This window comes from Bufo gargarizans, chromosome 8 (genome assembly GCF_014858855.1).
Source record: "Bufo gargarizans isolate SCDJY-AF-19 chromosome 8, ASM1485885v1, whole genome shotgun sequence".
Classification (NCBI taxonomy): Eukaryota; Metazoa; Chordata; class Amphibia; order Anura; family Bufonidae; genus Bufo; species Bufo gargarizans.
The window spans coordinates 75525069-75539917 of record NC_058087.1 but is presented as its reverse complement, the minus strand read 5'-3'; the positions used below and the strand labels follow the sequence as shown (position 1 = coordinate 75539917).

Here is a 14849-nt window from a genome sequence, read left to right as displayed (position 1 = left end):
CATGCATTGAATAGTTATGCTCTATCAACTGGATAGAGGATAACTATTAAATTGGTAGGGATCTTACCATTGGAACCCCTATCGTTCACGAGAATGGAGGCCTCGTACCCTATGGAGCCCCCCTGAAATGGACGGAGTGGCTGGTCGGAAATGTGTATCACTGCTCCATTTATTTCTATGTGAACACCGGAGATAGCCAAGCAATGTACTCAGGTTCTTCTTTGTCATAGAGAATAAAATCAGTTAAAGCAGTGGCCACTTTCTGGCTACTGTTGGCCAATGTGTATGTAAGATGAAAATATGGCACTTAGTAATAGAGACTGTAGATATTCTGCAGAATTTGCTGTAGTTCATAAGCCATGTCCTGTTCTAAGGGAAATCTATGCTGTCCGCATAGAGGTCCTTCACGCATATTTTTGATCAAATGTGTGTCGGGCCCATCTACCAACGTCAAAGTGGCTTCTGCAGATGGGTCCCCAACACTACAGAACTGCCTCTCCCCTAATCCCTAGTTCTTTTGTTTGCATGTATAATGATGTGCTGCCATATGTATTTTGTTTGCTGTCTGCATGTTATCTTTATGGATGTGTACCTGTGACTTTGGATGCACAACTCTCAACAGCAAGTACAGATGGCAGGTGCAGTGTATTTACATGGAAGAGACAATGAATTGTCTGGCCACATGACCGTCTGTCAGCAGCCATTTTATGGACGGGACCTCCATGTGGGCAGCACAAGGGTCTTGGCCAACAAGGAGCATACCTTATGAAAATGGCGTAAAATATCAATAAAGGATACATTAGTATATGCCATGTAGTTATCTTACAAACACATTGATAACAGTAGCCAGAAAGAGGCTATGAAATTTCAACCATGAAATGATTGTTTGGGATATGAGTCATGAAAAACAAGTCCAGACTCTTCCCCCTCCTTGTGAACTTGTGCTCTCATGTTTAGTTTGTTGATGTTGTAACACTCATTAGTTTATTCCAAAGTAACTGATTTTGTCCAGTAGCATATGACGTGTGCAGTTTCCCTGCAATTCACGTGTCCGGTTTCCTGCTTATATACAAGTTCTTTTCTGCTGTGACAGTCACACATTGTTCCTGCAAGGCCAAGGTAAGTGATCATTTCATTAGCTGCGACTTTACTGGAGGAGCAGGCATTTATGTATCCCATCAGCCTGTTATATACACAGTGGGGGGGATTTATCCAACTGGTGTAAGGTAGAACCAATTCCACCTTTCATTTTCCAAAGGAGCTGTGAAAGATGGAATCTGATTAGTTGCTATGGGGGACTAAGGCTACTTTCACACTGGCGTTTTGGCTTTCCGTTTGTGAGATCCGTTCAAGGCTCTCACAAGCGGTCCAAAACGCATCAGTTTTGCCCTAATGCATTCTGAGTGGAAAAGGTCTCCATTCTGCTTTGGAAGCGGACACCAAAACGCTGTTTGTAGCATTTGGTGTCCGTCTGACGAAACTGAGCCAAACGGGGACGGATCAGTTTTCACTGACACAATCTGGCACAATAGAAAACGGATCTGTCCTCCATTGACTTTCAATGGTGTTCAAGATGGATCCGTCTTGGCTATGTTACAGATAATACAAACAGATCCGTTCTGAACGGATGCATGCGGTTGTATTATCTGAACGGATCCACAGTGTGTTGTTGCTTCATTCGTTTATCCAGTGCGTTATGTATTTTGGTATTATTGACTTTAATGATAGTTTAGTTATATAACTTTCACAAATTGTTTTATTAACCCCTTCAGGACCCTGCAGTCTTTGGTTTCCTCCCTGTAGACATAACTTTTTTTTATTTTTCCCTTCACATATGAGGGCTTGTTTTTTGTGGGACAAGTTATAATTTCTAGGGCACCATTTATTGTTGCATACGATTTAGTGAGAAGCTGGAAAGAAAAAAGCAATGCCGTCACAGTTTTATGGATTTTGTTTTTGTATTCCCTATGTGGTAAAATTAACTTGTGCCCTTCATTTACTATGATGACAACAATACCACATTTATATTGCTTTTATTTTGTTTTGATACTGGAATTTTTATTTTGTTATAGTTATGTGTACATAGCTGTGTGGTGTCTAATTTTTTGCAGGTCAATTTAGATTTTATTGATACTATTTTGAAGTGTGTAACTTTTTATAATTTTTTTTTGAGAGGTGAAGTGACAAAAAATTGCAAATTGTCTATTTTGTTATTTTTTCTGTTATACCATTCTCTGTATGGCAATAATATTTTTTATATTTTAATAGTACAGGTGTTTTGGGATGCGACAATGCCTATAATGTTTTATATTTTTTTTCATTTTAATTATGGGGAACAGGGGGTGATTTGAATTTTAATATTTTTTGAAACTTTTTTTTTAAGTCGCCCTAGAGCACCATGATAAGCAATACATTGCACTGAATTGCTAATGCAGTTCATTGCAGATTTTCTATGTTCTCATGCAGCCCTCCCACCTACCGGGCTCCATAGAAACTACAGCTCTATTTTTCATAATGACCAGAGCTTTCAGAATGAACCAACAGCTCCCCGATCGCCACACAATCGGTGTTATCGCTAATTGCAGACATTAGCCCTGGGCCCTATTTTAAATACCAGACTTGTACATGTACATCGGAGATCTAGAAAAAGTTAAAGCCTAAAGCAGGGTGCCAAAGTAAAAAAAAAAAAAAGACTCGCCTTTTACCAGCATTCTGGGTCCATCTCCAAGCTCCCGTCTCTGCTGCTTCCAGTCCTCATTAAACAGGAAGTGCAACGTGCTGTCAGCATGCATATGACCACTGCCGGCTATTCACTGGCCTCAGTGGTAACCTGTGCAGGAACGGCATATGACCGCTGTGGCTAGGTGATACGTTTTTATGGTGAGACACTTTTGAAGGGGTATTATCAAACATCGTTAATAAACAAATATGCGTTTTGATAATTGCACCAAACCATGAAGTTTTTACAAAAATAATTACTGACTGACTGATTTTCTTAATGTGGCAGGAAACACTACAAAAGCTATATCACAATTGTCATATAACTATGCCTTTAGGTGGTCAGTGACATTAAAAGTTATTTAAAGGCATAGTTCCCTATCTCCATCCCAGAACTTAGCGACCCCCCGTAACCACTGCGCTATTTCCACATATAACAACTACAGTATAATAATTTGTATTTACTATGTCACTATATAATAATGGGATGCAGTGTGATACCTGCACAAACTGGACTGTTTCAAATGTATAGAGATATTGACTGTTCAGTCTCATCACAGGACAGTAAATCAGAATGGCAGCTCCACTTGGACCCAGAGAGACTGGCAAGTTCATCACTGAGAACAGCAAGCATGTGTTTGTGGACACGGAGGGTGTGCGCTCCCTCGCTGAGAAGCTCTTTGAGAAGATTGATCGTAAGGAGCTCACCTTGAAGGGATGGAAATTCCTCCATGAATTAAACCCACAGGGCTCTGGGGAAGATGCTGTCAACTGGGTGTTTTTTGCAGACACTTTGAACTTCTCCTTCTGGTCAGAAAATCAAGATAAGAAGTACTTGGTCAAGTACAAAGGAAAGGAGTATAGTGGCTACTGGTCATTTTGTGCTGCCATAAATCGTTCCTTGGATGAAGGTTAGTATATGACTGTGGCTATGGTATCCATACATCCTATGCTTTCTGTGTCATCGACTTGTTTCCTGCAAAAAAAAACACTTGTTGCTTTTCTGTCTTTTTATGCAATCCATAAGAAATAAAATTATATCATGTAATCTATAATAATAAAATCCCTGTGTGAGTGCGCTGTGTCTGTGTGTGTCACCAGTTTTGCACTGGGCATGTGCGGCGTCCAATCAGGACACAGCGCTACACACAAGTTTCCCTGCAGCCTGACTGCCCATAGATACTTCCGAGGCCACAGCTCCCCTGCCGCCGTCCACTCCTGCCACAGTTTCCCCACCGCTGTCAGCTTCTCTCTCAGCTCAGGAGATGCAGAGTGCAGCTTCTCTCTCGGCTGAGGATGGCAGAGCGGCGCAGAGTGTTAGCTGTAATGTCCAGCTAACACTCTGCTTGAAACAACTGACATCGGTGCTGGCCCGATGCCGGCCGTTTAACCCCTTCCATGCCATGGTCCTTAGGGCCCGCTGTATGGAGGGGCTAACCATCGGGCTGCTGCTCTGCCCCGCTCTTAGCCAGGGAGAATGAGCTCAAGAATGTCTACACGCTCAAGTTCTTGCAATTCTCGCGAGAACTTGAGCTCATTCTCCCTGGCTAAGAGCGGGGCGCTCTGATTGGATGCGCTCACAGCCAGGGAGAAGATAACCACTCCCAGGAAAAACACAAGTCTCCGCCTAGTATAACCGAGTCGCCTCATTATAATATAAGGCGGCAAAATATACGGAGCCAACAGCGGAGGAACGTGAGGTTCTGTAGAAAAAAATTAACTGCCATGGCATCGGGGGGGTGGGGGGGGGGGGCTGCCCTGTAAGGTAGGATAATAATTAAACTAGAGCTAGCCTGATGAAAGGTCCTCTTTAATATAGACTATTCCTACTAATGTTTATGCTCTACTGTTCTAGCATCCGTTATTGTAACAGGCTTAATATCTAGTTGTATATAATTCAAAGGTGATAATATACCATTAAATAGAGGCATAATTTCAATACATTGCAGTTATGAAGGCTAACAACTGCATAGGATAAGTTGCATCTGAGGTATCCAACAGCAGTTCTGGTTAGGAACTGACCACTGTACTCAGATGATAGATGAACGCCTTCTTTTGGAGATTTTTTTAAATTAATTTAGTTACCTTTTTTATTATAAAGACAATAATAAACCCTGAAAGCTGAATGCACACTGTATTGACAGGGACAAACAATTAGTTCCTCTGCACAAGGCATAAGGCCCAAAAGTGCAAGAGATAAGAGATATATATCAAAATATAAAACTCTTAATTGAGCAACAAGAGAAAGAAAGAAATGAGCAACAAAAGAGAAAGAAAGAAATGAGCAACAAAAGAGAAAGAAAGGGAAGAAAAAAGCTGCCGAAATTCTAAAGAATCCTTCAACATTGTCCAATGATGGCAAGATTTTAGAAACTTATCCTGCCCACCTCTGAGCAAAGCGGTGAGATCCTCCGTCCTTATGATCTCCTGCACCTTGTGTAACTGCAAGGCAAATCATTGGAGGAGCCAAAGGGCTGAGATATGTGCAGCATTAACCAAACGGCGAACCACAGAGTGTGGGATGCCACAAAAATGCAATAGAAACATTGACATGGAAATACTTTGTGCATTTAGGCCACCCTGTACTTCATAGTCTTTCCGTGGAGAGCGTTTTGGTTCCTCCATCCTATCACACCACGTTCTTACAAGTTATCTTGTACATAAAAAAATGAGACCTGACAATCCAATGAAATTCTGGTTTCTGCTCAGCGTTCCGCCAGATGTGATAGCCCATTCAATTTACCTACCTGCTTCTGAAGTTGAATTTCTTCTATAACTTAGGTGTCAATAATATTAAAATGTTTTTTAAGAGATATATCCTGGAGTTTATGAGGGATCAGTCACTCTCAAACTAATCTGATCAGCTTCTATTAGGTAGCAAACTCCAGATTGGACCAAGGTAACTGACAGCTACTGTCAAAGTAAATGAAATCATGTGGTGCATCAAAAAAAGGTATATACTGTATGTACATGACAAGAAGAGAGCGACCAAGGTATTAGTCAGATTATCAAATTTGGCGTTATTACCTATGAACAGCACAGATATTAGTCTGGAGATGGGATATTGGTCCAAGGATTTATTCTGATTGCCAACCCGGAGCGGAATTGGATATTTACCACTAAAATTCGGACACTTGCCACCTTCCTCATAGAGTTGTTTGCCTTCCTCTCAGTCTACACTGTAGGATTAAAGGATGGTCTTGAACTACCTGTGTCCTTTTTAAACTACAGTATATAAACTCTAATTATGTAATATTGATAATGTCCTAAAGAGAGATGAGTGAATCAATTTGTTCATCAGCGTTCTTGATAAACAAGGGGCTGTCCCTGCTACTTGAGAGGCTCCCTCCTTCCTGATTGACAGGGCCTGACACCTCACCTGCTTCTGTCAATTTTGCACCTGTGACATACGATTTGCTCATCTCTAGTGCTAAGATAAAAGGATTTATCAAATTTGTATTTTGAATGTGGGCGTAGCTGAATGGGGCACAGAGGTATCCATCATACCTAGCATTATAAATGGCACAGGATAGGTGGAGGTGCAGGTACAGATTTTTCACTGGGGCACAGGAACTTCAAGTTATGCCTTTGATTCTGAACACAACGAAGATCCTTAATAAATGTTCCCCTATACATTTCCAGGAATTCCAATCACTACGCCGTCATATTATTCCACTGTATCACTGGACCAGCTAAAGTATGTTTTCCGTTCTGACACGGATGTTCCTATCACCATGATTGAAACTCGTCTTGAGATCCTTCATCAGACTGGAAAGATCCTGATGGAAAAGTTTGGAGGCTCTTTTCTGAACTGTGTAAAGAAGAGTGAAAGAAGTGCAGTGAAACTCTTGCAGCTGGTGATAGAGAACTTTCCATCCTACAGAGATGAAGCTGTCTACCAGGTTAGAGTACTGCCAGTTGTAGAAACAGTTCTATAAAGTGTAATATTAGTGTAACAGTATCAGAGTAGCATATTCGTCAAATTCTTAATTAAATGGTTTATCCGACAAACTTAAAACTCTCTTTAGCCACTTATCTGGAGGACATTCTTCCCTTTCTGTGGTTGGGCAGCATTTCCCAGAATGCGTTGAAATGATCTATTGTTAACTGCTTCCTTTCTTGCATAGAAAATAGTCCCAGACATATATCCCCAGAGACACATATGGTATGTAATGTCCATACAATCTCATTCGCCAGTGTCTACAAAGATATAGCTATATATTTCTATGTATTAGGAAGGAAAGGGGACAAAAGTAATCAGGGCTGCTTCACCGGCTTCTTCATGGGATCACTATGCCAGCACTGAGGGAAAAGGAAAGGGAGAATGGGAACTAGTGAGCATGTTAGCAGTCGTCAGTAGTCACGACTGATTGCAGGAGAAGGTGGACCACAAGGGTAGACAGCAGCGGGCGCCACCAGAGAGGCAAATGTAATGTACATAAGCAAAACAATATTTTTTATTGCATGTATAGTGCAATAAAACTTAAAGGGTAACTGTCAAATTTTCATTAAAAAAATCAATTTTAGCATATGTTACTGCTGGCGGCGAATTATGCATAAAGAATTCTTTAGTTTCTTCACATACCACTGTTTTCCTTGAGTTTTTCCCTTAGTTACGGCTATTTAAACATTTACAATATGAGGACCTTCTGAAGATGGCTCCTCTACCAGTTCTCTGAGGTCAAAACTGCTTTCCCTCACTTCCCATACACACTTGCTGTAGCAAGCAGCATTCAGATTGGATTACTGAGACACGCCTCCTCACTCTGAAGCCTAATGCAGGCATGTAGTGTGAAAGACCACCCTCTGTCTTCCTGTCTTCTTAGGGTACTTTCACACTAGTGTTATTCTTTTCCGGTAGTGAAATCCGGTAAAGGGTCTCAATACCGGAAAAAAACACATCAGTTTTGTCCTAATGCATTCTGAATGGAAAGCAATCCGTTCAATATGCATCAGAATTTCTGTCCCTTGTACGGTATTTGACTGAACAAAATACCACAGCATGCTGCGGTATTTTTTCGGCCAAAGTCCCGGAGCACTACCGCACTTGCCGGACCCATTGAAATGTATTAATGCTGGATCCGGTACCAAGTGTTCCTGAAATTGCCGCAATCGCCGTATCCGTTTTTCCGGTCTGCGCATGCACAGTTTTTTCTAAATACCTGATCCGTTATTCCAGAAAAGTCTAATGGAAAAAAAAGATATCCGTTTGCACACGGATTTCCAGATCCGGCAGGCAGTTCTGGCAACAGAACTGCCTGCTGGATACTTCTAACGCTAGTGTGAAAGTTCCCTTAGCCAGAGACAGACAAACCAACTTTCTTTTAAGGGAGCAGTGGAAATGGACAGAGGACATTAATGAAAGCTGTTATTATAAGGTAATTACAGATCTTTTGACAATCATTGACAGACTAACTCAGGTATACATGCCTAGCTCTAATAAACTAGCAAATACAAAAATATGACAGTTACACTTTAATTTAAAATGCCCTGTTCCTTGAGTAGTAATTATTTTTGTGGGATAGCCCATTTAAATTTACTTCAATTTTGTATTATAAAACAAAAAGTAATACCTTTACGCTCTTTTTTTTTTTTTGGCTAAACATTACAAAATAGACATTCTTAAAACTATATCTAACCCACTAACGAGAAATACAGTTAAGGTCTGGAACTCTTGGCTGGCCGACCACTTACTCACACAACCTTTGACTCCTTTGCTCCAAGTTAGGGGTGTCTTATGGGATTCCATTCCAGAGTTTAGGTCCACATTAACTGAAGCCTGCAAGAATAATACTGAGGTAATTTGGGATATACTGAGAGTCAATACTGGGGTAGTGTGCAACTCGAATCCAGATTTCCCACCATCGAACCTCACCAGTATACACCAGCTGCACCTTATCAAGGTCCTTAAAGGGGTTGTCCGGGTTCAGAGCTGAACCCGGACATACCCTTATTTTCACCCCGGCAGCCCCCCTGAGCCTAGCATCGGAGCATCTCATGCTCCGATGCGCTCCAGTGCCCTGCGCTAGATCGCGCAGGGCACAGGCTCTTTTGTTTTTAATAAACACACTGCCGGGCGGTAACTTCCGCCCAGCAGTGTGTTCGGTGACGTCACCGGCTCTGAGGGGCGGGCTTTAGCTCTGCCCTAGCCGTTTTACTGGCTAGGGCAGAGCCAAATCCCGCCCATCAGTGCCGGTGACGTCACCGGGGTTCCTGTCAGCCCCATGGAGAGCCCGGTACGTCACCGGAACTCTGAAAAATGCCTTTGCCCTGTGCGATTTAGCGCAGGGCAAAGGAGAGCATCGGAGCATGAACTGCTCCGATGCTCATGTCAGGGGGGCTGCCTGGGTGAAAATGGAGGGCTGTCCAGGTTCAGCTCTGAACCTGGACAACCCCTTTAAGGGTTTGCAATTACCTGAGAACACCTCTTTAACATGTTTCTTACCAGATGGTACTATACTCTGGTGAAGTTGCATAAGCTCTTTCCCACAACATCACCGATCTGCTGGCGATGTCTCAGAGACTCAGGCACTTTCCTTCACATTTGGTGGACATGTCGATTGATGGTGTGTGAGACGTTGACCAAGGTTAGCCATAAAAAGGTGTACCTAACACCACAATTTTGCCTCTTGAGGATGATCCCATTAACCACCACTACCAAACAAGAGGAACGCCTGTTCCGACATTTGTTGGCAGCAGCACGCATATTAATTGCAGCGAACTGGAAAGCTACTGCTCCCCCAACAATGCCACAATGGCTCGCCAAATGTGACCAGGTTTATAGAATGGAGCAGTTAGCACACTGGGAAATGAGTACTTGCTCTGAGTTTGAGCGTACTTGGGGTGTTTGGAAACACTACAGAAATTTTAACTAGACATATGGCCTATCTGTGTACCCCTCACTGTCACTTCTCTTGTAATCCTCCAGTTGTAGCTGTATCCTCTGTATCATTCGTTTTATTATTCTGTTTGACCTTGTCTAAGCAAGACAGCACTCAACAGTTTAGAATTAAAGGAAAATAAATGCCTTTATTCGTATCATGTGACTCAAAGATAAACTTCTGTAACCCAGTAAGGCTACTTTCACACTTGCGCTTGATCGGATCCGTTCTGAACGGATCCGATCATATTAATGCAGACGGAGGCTCCGTTCAGTACGGATCCGTCTGCATTAATAACTTAGAAACATTTCTAAGTGCGCAAGATGCCTGAGCGGATCCGTTCAGACTTTCAATGTAAAGTCAATGGGGGACGGATCCGCTTGAAGATTGAGCCATATGGTGTCATCTTCAAGCGGATCCGTTCCCATTGACTTACATTGTAAGTCTGGACGGATCCGCACGCCGCCAGACTGATGCAGTCTGAGCGGATCCGCATCCATTCAGACTGCATCAGGGCTGGACGGAAGCTTCAAACGGAGCTCACGAGCTGAAAGCAGAACGCTAGTGTGAAAGTAGCCTAAGACAGTATTGCGAAATGTATGTTTTTCTCATGTTTTCACACTTTGTTGTGTATTTTTGTACATTTCTTTGATGTCAATTCTGGTTTGTGTCATGAGATATGCAAAGTCAATAAAATATTTAAAAAAAATAAAATTAAACAAAAAGTAATGCCACTTAAAGGGGTTTTTTGGTTTGCATCAGCACCCATTAAAATAATCATTTAGGTAGCTGTAATTTTTGTAATCTTTTACTGATCTCTCTCAACATTACCAATAGCAGCCTATTACAATAATATAAGTTTGTGACCATTCTGCCAGGTTGTTCTGCTCAGCTATTTTGTAGTTATAAAGCTGGGTGACAATCAGTCTGGACTCAAGTCCCATAAGGGTTGTCACCCATCGCTTTCACACTCCTGTATTGACAAATACAGTGCTGAACTGGTTTGCAGGTCAGGAATGTGGGAAAGTCGGCAACCGCTCCTGTGGGGATTGTAAAGGAAGCCATATTGGTTGTTACCCAGCATGCAAAGCAATTAAAGGAGACATCCAGCTGTAGGTTAGAGCCTCAATCTTTTCACAACCTTTTTTAATCTTCTCCAGGGTAAGAAGGTGGCCTTCTATAAGCGTGCTCAGATCCTTGTGGGAGACACCTGGGCAGTACTAGAAGGAAAAGACGAGGGCTCCTTCTATGACATCAACAAAATAACCATGTTTGCTGACTATCGAGTTCCTCAAACTTTGCTTCACTTTGGAGTCATTAGATATTCGGAAGAGCTAGTGAAAAAGCTAAAAGAAGGTCAGTACACTTCAAGGAGGAGTAATACTAGTTTCCATTTCACCACTTACACGCTCCTTTTTATCTCATGGACGTAAGGAGAGCTATTACAATAACAAATGAGACCTACCTGTTAAAATGGCAGTAATATACTGTACATAAAATGTGGAAAAATATTTTAATTCAAGACTGATATATGGTTGACTGAAATTCTGAGTCTGCACTACCGACAAGCTCTAATGACATGTTCCCTTCTGATTTCTGTCAAGAGCACTGTTGTGATGGAGACCTTTCTACCTGGATTGAACAGTTACGGTACATACACCTATATGTGAATACACACAAAAATGCAGCTTCTGACAAACAGACTCTGGCTTTGGGCCTAAAATTTCAAACTATCGTATCACAGTGTAAAAATGAGATATTGAAAATCATTTTTAAATTTAAAAGGGGTTGTCCGGGGTTATCATATTGATGACCTATCCTCTATTACACAGGCCGATATAAAGTGAGTGTGGAAGGAACGATTGTTGCGGTCGTTCCTCTCATATTCAGTTCTATTGATTGTTGAATCCTCTTCCCCACATCTTACATTTACTACAAGAGAAAAGTCCTTATGTGCTAGTGTACATTAACAAGAGGCAAAATATATCTTGATTCGCTGGATCTTTTTGAATAGCTCCTCTTTCTTCTTACAGGTTGGTTGTTTCATAATGGAGATCAGGAGGAGATGGAGATCAGGGGCTGCTCTATCTGGGCTGTGGAGCTGATTTATGAGCATGTGCAGGAACTATTCAAAAAGAAGGGAGGAAAAATAAGCCATGAAGTCAATCCTATACTCATCAATAACTTTTTGTGGGACTTTGCACGTGACAACAGAAAGGCTGTAGATGTTGTACCCTTTCACAGAGTGCGCTGCATCTATTACTAGTGGCTTTTATGCTGCGTACAACATGCTGTAATAACATACTTGGGGATACAAAGTTTATATGATGACTCAAAGGCTTTTTTTTTTTTTTACTTATATTTGCATATGATTTGTAAGTAAATAAATAATTTCCAATATTTTATAATTCATGTCTCTGTCTAGTTTTTTAACCACTTCAACCCCGCTAGCTAAAACCCCTTTAATGACCAGGCCACTTTTTACACTTCTGCACTACACTACTTTCACCGTTTATCGCTCGGTCATGCAACTTACCACCCAAATGAATTTTACCTCCTTTTCTTCTCACTAATAGAGCTTTCATTTGGTGGTATTTTATTGCTGCTGACATTTTTACTTTTTTTGTTATTAATCAAAATGTAACGATTTTTTTGCAAAAAAATGACATTTTTCACTTTCAGCTGTAAAATTTTGCAAAAAAAACGACATCCATATATAAATTTTTTGCCAAATTTATTGTTCTACATGTCTTTGATAAAAAAAATGTTTTGGAAAAAAAAAAAAATGGTTTGGGTAAAAGTTATAGCGTTTACACACTATGGTACAAAAATTTGAATTTCCGCTTTTTGAAGCAGCTCTGACTTTCTGAGCACCTGTCATGTTTCCTGAGGTTCTACAATGCCCAAACAGTAGAAAAACCCCACAAATGACCCCATTTCGGAAAGTAGACACCCTAAGGTATTCGCTGATGGGCATAGTGAGTTCATAGAACTTTTTATTTTTTGTCACAAGTTAGCGGAAAATGATGATTTTTTTTTTTTTCCCTTACAAAGTCTCATATTCCACTAACTTGCGACAAAAAATAAAAAATTCTAGGAACTCGCCATGCCCCTCACGGAATACCTTGGGGTGTCTTCTTTCCAAAATGGGGTCACTTGTGGCGTAGTTATACTGCCCTGGAAATTTAGGGGCCCAAATGTGTGAGAAGTAGTTTGCAATCAAAATCTGTAAAAAATGACCGGTGAAATCCGAAAGGTGCACTTTGGAATGTGGGTCCCTTTGCCCACCTAGGCTGCAAAAAAGTGTCACACATCTTGTATCGCCGTACTCAGGAGAAGTTGGGGAATGTGTTTTGGGGTGTCATTTTACATATAACCATGCTGGGTGAGAGAAATATCTTGGCAAAAGACAACTTTTCCAATTTTTTTATACAAAGTTGGCATTTGACCAAGATATTTTTCTCACCCAGCATGGGTATATGTAAAATGACACCCCAAAACACATTCCCCAACTTCTCCTGAGTACGGCAGCTCTGACTTTCTGAGCACCTGTCATGTTTCCTGAGGTTCTACAATGCCCAAACAGTAGAAAAACCCCACAAATGACCCCATTTCGGAAAGTAGACACCCTAAGGTATTCGCTGATGGGCATAGTGAGTTCATAGAACTTTTTATTTTTTGTCACAAGTTAGCGGAAAATGATGATTTTTTTCCCTTACAAAGTCTCATATTCCACTAACTTGCGACAAAAAATAAAAAATTCTAGGAACTCGCCATGCCCCTCACGGAATACCTTGGGGTGTCTTCTTTCCAAAATGGGGTCACTTGTGGCGTAGTTATACTGCCCTGGAAATTTAGGGGCCCAAATGTGTGAGAAGTAGTTTGCAATCAAAATCTGTAAAAAATGACCGGTGAAATCCGAAAGGTGCACTTTGGAATGTGGGTCCCTTTGCCCACCTAGGCTGCAAAAAAGTGTCACACATCTTGTATCGCCGTACTCAGGAGAAGTTGGGGAATGTGTTTTGGGGTGTCATTTTACATATAACCATGCTGGGTGAGAGAAATATCTTGGCAAAAGACAACTTTTCCAATTTTTTTATACAAAGTTGGCATTTGACCAAGATATTTTTCTCACCCAGCATGGGTATATGTAAAATGACACCCCAAAACACATTCCCCAACTTCTCCTGAGTACGGCAGCTCTGACTTTCTGAGCACCTGTCATGTTTCCTGAGGTTCTACAATGCCCAAACAGTAGAAAAACCCCACAAATGACCCCATTTCGGAAAGTAGACACCCTAAGGTATTCGCTGATGGGCATAGTGAGTTCATAGAACTTTTTATTTTTTGTCACAAGTTAGCGGAAAATGATGATTTTTTTCCCTTACAAAGTCTCATATTCCACTAACTTGCGACAAAAAATAAAAAATTCTAGGAACTCGCCATGCCCCTCACGGAATACCTTGGGGTGTCTTCTTTCCAAAATGGGGTCACTTGTGGCGTAGTTATACTGCCCTGGAAATTTAGGGGCCCAAATGTGTGAGAAGTAGTTTGCAATCAAAATCTGTAAAAAATGACCGGTGAAATCCGAAAGGTGCACTTTGGAATGTGGGTCCCTTTGCCCACCTAGGCTGCAAAAAAGTGTCACACATCTTGTATCGCCGTACTCAGGAGAAGTTGGGGAATGTGTTTTGGGGTGTCATTTTACATATAACCATGCTGGGTGAGAGAAATATCTTGGCAAAAGACAACTTTTCCAATTTTTTTATACAAAGTTGGCATTTGACCAAGATATTTTTCTCACCCAGCATGGGTATATGTAAAATGACACCCCAAAACACATTCCCCAACTTCTCCTGAGTACGGCGATACCAGATGTGTGACACTTTTTTGCAGCCAAGGTGGGCAAAGGGGCACATATTCCAAAGAGCACCTTTCGGATTTAGCAGCCCATTTTTTACACATTTTGATTGCAAACTACTTCTCACACATTTGGGCCCCTAAATTGCCAGGGCAGTATAACTACGCCACAAGTGACCCCATTTTGGAAAGAAGACACCCCAAGGTATTCCGTGAGGGGCATGGCGAGTTCCTAGAATTTTTAATTTTTTGTCACAAGTTAGCGGAAAATGATGATTTTTTATTTTTTATTTTTTCCTTACAAAGTCTCATATTCCACTAACTTGCGACAAAAAATAAAAAATTCTAGGAACTCGCCATGCCCCTCACGGAATACCTTGGGGTGTCTTC

General features: G+C 41.3%; 1 protein-coding gene across 1 annotated transcript; it reads left to right on the top strand.

The window, feature by feature from the left end:
- Positions 1–969: 969 nt before the first annotated feature.
- Positions 970–12004, top strand: LOC122945687 (queuosine salvage protein-like). Its single transcript, XM_044304832.1, has 5 exons — positions 970–1119; positions 3279–3629; positions 6361–6620; positions 10760–10955; positions 11633–12004. The coding sequence occupies exons 2-5, from the start codon at positions 3293–3295 to the stop codon at positions 11863–11865; spliced, it is 1026 nt and encodes a 341-aa protein (XP_044160767.1). The 5' UTR covers positions 970–1119; positions 3279–3292; the 3' UTR covers positions 11866–12004.
- The last annotated feature ends 2845 nt before the right edge of the window (positions 12005–14849 follow it).